The 3,361-nt window shown below is 58.4% G+C and overlaps 2 protein-coding genes across 4 annotated transcripts in view; one reads left to right on the top strand and one right to left on the bottom strand.

The window, feature by feature from the left end:
• MRPL55 (mitochondrial ribosomal protein L55) overlaps nt 1-2,932 on the bottom strand; it is a 4,633-nt gene extending 1,701 nt beyond the window's left edge. The window contains exons 1-2 of one of the 2 annotated variants that reach the window (XM_006030068.3): nt 2,799-2,932; nt 400-591 (exon numbers count right to left, since the gene is read on the bottom strand). In XM_006030068.3, coding sequence (XP_006030130.1) covers nt 400-479 — 80 coding nt within the window. In that variant the 5' untranslated portion in view covers nt 480-591; nt 2,799-2,932. Of the gene's footprint in view, nt 1-399; nt 592-800; nt 914-2,798 lie in introns of those variants that run through there. The other variant, XM_025211615.1, reaches the window with a different exon arrangement.
• The window catches only part of GUK1 (guanylate kinase 1), a 27,912-nt gene continuing 27,473 nt past the window's right edge, over nt 2,923-3,361 (top strand). The window contains exon 1 of one of the 2 annotated variants that reach the window (XM_006030069.3): nt 2,923-3,055. In XM_006030069.3, the coding sequence (XP_006030131.2) occupies nt 2,956-3,055 (100 nt within the window). In that variant the 5' untranslated portion in view covers nt 2,923-2,955. The remainder of the gene's footprint in view (nt 3,056-3,361) is intronic. The other variant, XM_025211613.1, reaches the window with a different exon arrangement.

The raw sequence follows: 3,361 nt of genomic DNA, 5'->3' as shown, positions 1-3,361 counted from the left end.
TCCTTCAGGAGAAAGAGCTCACGGGCCTGCCCCCAAGCACCACGTAAGAATAATCTGTCATACGCTAGAGAGGGAGAAAACCCGAAGTCCCAAGGAATGGCACTTCCACCACAAACCTGGTCCTGAGGGGGATTTTTTCCTTAACCACCTTGACAATCAGGTTATCTCCTAATACAAGAGACTTGGTTTCAATGTGCAACTCAAGTGAATGCTCCTACGGACCGAGGGTTGAGAGAGGGGACCCTGTCCTAACAATAAACACAAGCACAATTTGTGGCTTGATCTTCCGAAGTGCCAAATGCCTTCTGCAAGCAGCTGGGGGCCAGCATCTCTGTTCAGAGATCATGCAAGATGAGTCCCCAAATCAGCCAACCTGCCAGATGCGAGTGCAAAGCTTACCTCAGGCTCCTGCTTACTGCTGCCATGCTGGTCCTGGCAATGACTGAAGAAGAGAAGGGGCCCAAATGGATGAGGCACATGCCTGCAAAACCCAGTCAGATTTCGCTTCGACTCTACTCCATGAAGTTCCTCAGGGCAGCGATGGGATTTCTACGCTGCCTCTTGGGACGCGCTCTCCTTGTTGACAATAACCTGATGACCAAAGAGACCAAAAGGAGATGGCTTAAGCCAAGTGGTATTTCCTTAAGTCTTCACTTGGATCACTTAAAACTTAAAAAAGGACGAAACAAAACCCACACACCCCCCGGTGCGTCTCTGAGTGATCTTTTCCTTTAGCCTTCTAGAAAGCACTGCAAGATGACAAACTGGAGAAAGGGATTGCTCTGAGTGGTCAGACTCACCTCTCTCCCTGCAGAATGGCAGAAGCAGGAGCGTTCATCTCAGGGCAGGCCAATTTGTGCTTTGCCTTCCCTGATTTTTCAGCTAGCAATGGGGTAAAAATCAACTAAAACAGAGACCCAGGGTGCAAGAGGGGGCAGACAGGACAGTGCAAGCAAGCATCCAGCATACTGGCAGTGACACCTGATGTGAGCAGCACCTCTCAGCAGCAACATTTCCCCTGGAAACATACCCTGGACAGTACTGCGTGCTCAGAGGACCCTCCACGTAACAGCAACAGCCCCTCAGAGCAATGCAGAACCAGGGCACTGGCACGTGGCTACTAGCAGGCGCTATTTCTAGTGGCCGTTGTGTGGCAACACTTCTCATTGGCAACCAGCAAGTTTTTCCAAGTCTTCATCAGGTTTTATTACTAAGCTTCGGGAGCATAAGCTTCCCAAACGGATCTGGAAGGTGGCTCATACCTAGGGGCCACTGCTTGCCAGAGGACAGCAGTTTTCTGGCTGATGAAAGATGATCACACCGGACTCTATGACGGAGACAAGACTATCTGGTGCGACTGGCAGGAGTGAACTCCTGCAGAAAGAGTTACGCCGGGTGCTCTGCTGCCATAATACAAGCAGCAGCAGCAGCAAAGCCCAGCTAAAACCCTGCTCTCCTTCCTTGAGAGTAGCTCCCATCTCCTCTCATAGGCCAAGGATGGGTACAAAGCTCTGGACAGCAGGGAAATGCAGGCAGCTGCCTGAAGCCTCCTGTCCTCCGTCAGGAGAAAACCGCTGTGGGTCTGAGCCCACGATCAGCATCTCATCACAGCTGTGGGGCGCGAGATGATCCCGGGTCATGTTCCAAACCCCTTTACAGTGCGAGACCACAGTTGCACATGTCCCGTGTCTGGCACGCGGTCATCTTCCAGCCGTTCGGATTTACACAGCGCCAGCCCCAGGATGCGAGAGGCAAACGCCTCCGCAGCCGGCAGAGACCTTGCCCCAAACCTGCCACATCACATCTGTAGGACAGGCTCAGGGGTGCTCCTGCACACAAGGCCGTAGGACCGTGGTGGGTTTTTGCCGGCCTCATTCGGGAAGCCCTAAGCCATGGGGTTCCTGCCTGCCTGTGCCAAGCCCCCGGGGCCTTGCTGCAGCAGGCAAGGGGAGCCACGGCAGAGACTTCCCGCAGCCCCAAGTGCCCTGAACTGCCCTGTGTCACACCCCACAGAGCCAGGGGCAGGGGCAGGGGCAGGGGCAGGCCCAGCTGCACAAGGGACCACCCCCTTACAGTCCCGCCCTCACCACTGCCCCCCTCCATGATTACTAATGGTCTAGCCCTGGAAGCTCCCCCCCCTCCGCCCGGCTGCTTCCTTCCCTTCCTCCATAATGGTCTGGCCCTTTAAGCTGCCCCATTCCATAATGGTCTGGTCTAAACTGTTCCTCCCCCCTCCTCCATGATGGTGTGACCCTTGAAGCTACCCCTCCCCCCCAGCTCCATAATGGTGTATTCCTACTGCTTCCTGCCCCCCTCATGATGGTCTGGCCCTTGAAGCTGCCCCCTCCCAATGGTTTGTTTCTGACTCCCCTCCTCCATGATGGTCTGGCCCTAGAAGCTACCCCCTCCCAATTCCATAATGGTTTGTTCCTGACTCCTCTTCCTCCATGATGGTCTGGCCCTCAAAGTTGCCCCTCCCTCCTCCCCTAATGGTTCAGCCCTCGAGGCTGCTCCCCTCTAACACCATAATGGTCCAGCCCTGCTCCCCCTCCTCTGACAGTATGACCCTTGAAGCTGTACCCCCCCCGCACACTCCAGAATGGTCTCGTCCGAACTGTTCCTGTCCCCCCCACTCTGCCCTTGAAGCTCCCCCCCCCACACTCCATAATGGTACAGTCCGAGCTGCTGCTACTCCTGCCCCAGCCCGGCCTGACCCCTGCAGGGGCCGCCCCGTCCCACACCCTCACCCCTCTGCTCCGCCCATAATGGTCCGGCCCGAGCGCCCCCCCCACACCTACCACGCGCACAGTGGTTGGGCCCGGGGAGCTTGAACCGCACTCGAGGCGGGCGGCGCGCTAGGCCGTCGCGTCATCACTCCGCGCCGCCCGGCACGCGCGGCGTCTCCGCGGCAGTCGCGGGGTGATGACGTAACCAGGAGGTGGGTGTCGCGGCCGGATGACGCCGCGCGGGGCGGGGCTTCCCCGGGGATCCCGGCTCCCCGCCCCGGCGGCGCACATGAGCTGGCAGCGGCTGCTGGGCTGCGCCCTGGCCACGGGTGAGTGACGGCCCCGCCCGCCCAGTGCTCCCAGTCCATGCTACCCCAGTTCTCCTACTTCTCCCAGTGCCCCCAGTTCTCCCAGTCCAGCCCCTCCCAGTGCCTCCACTTCTCCCAGGCCAGCCCTTCCCAGTGCTCCCAGTCCTGGGGTCTCTAGTCCAGCCCTTCCCAATGTCCCTAGTTCTCCCAGTCCATGCTACCCCAGTTCTCCTACTTCTCCCAGTGCCCCCAGTTCTCCCAGTCCCAGGGTCTCCAGTCCAGCCCCTCCCAGTGCTCCCAGTCCTGGGGTCCCCCCCCCACCGATCT

Source organism: Alligator sinensis, unplaced genomic scaffold (assembly GCF_000455745.1).
Source record: "Alligator sinensis unplaced genomic scaffold, ASM45574v1 scaffold1398_1, whole genome shotgun sequence".
NCBI lineage: Eukaryota > Metazoa > Chordata > Crocodylia > Alligatoridae > Alligator > Alligator sinensis.
The sequence above is the reverse complement of the archived record's forward strand: the minus strand, read 5'-3'. Positions and strand labels throughout refer to the sequence as shown.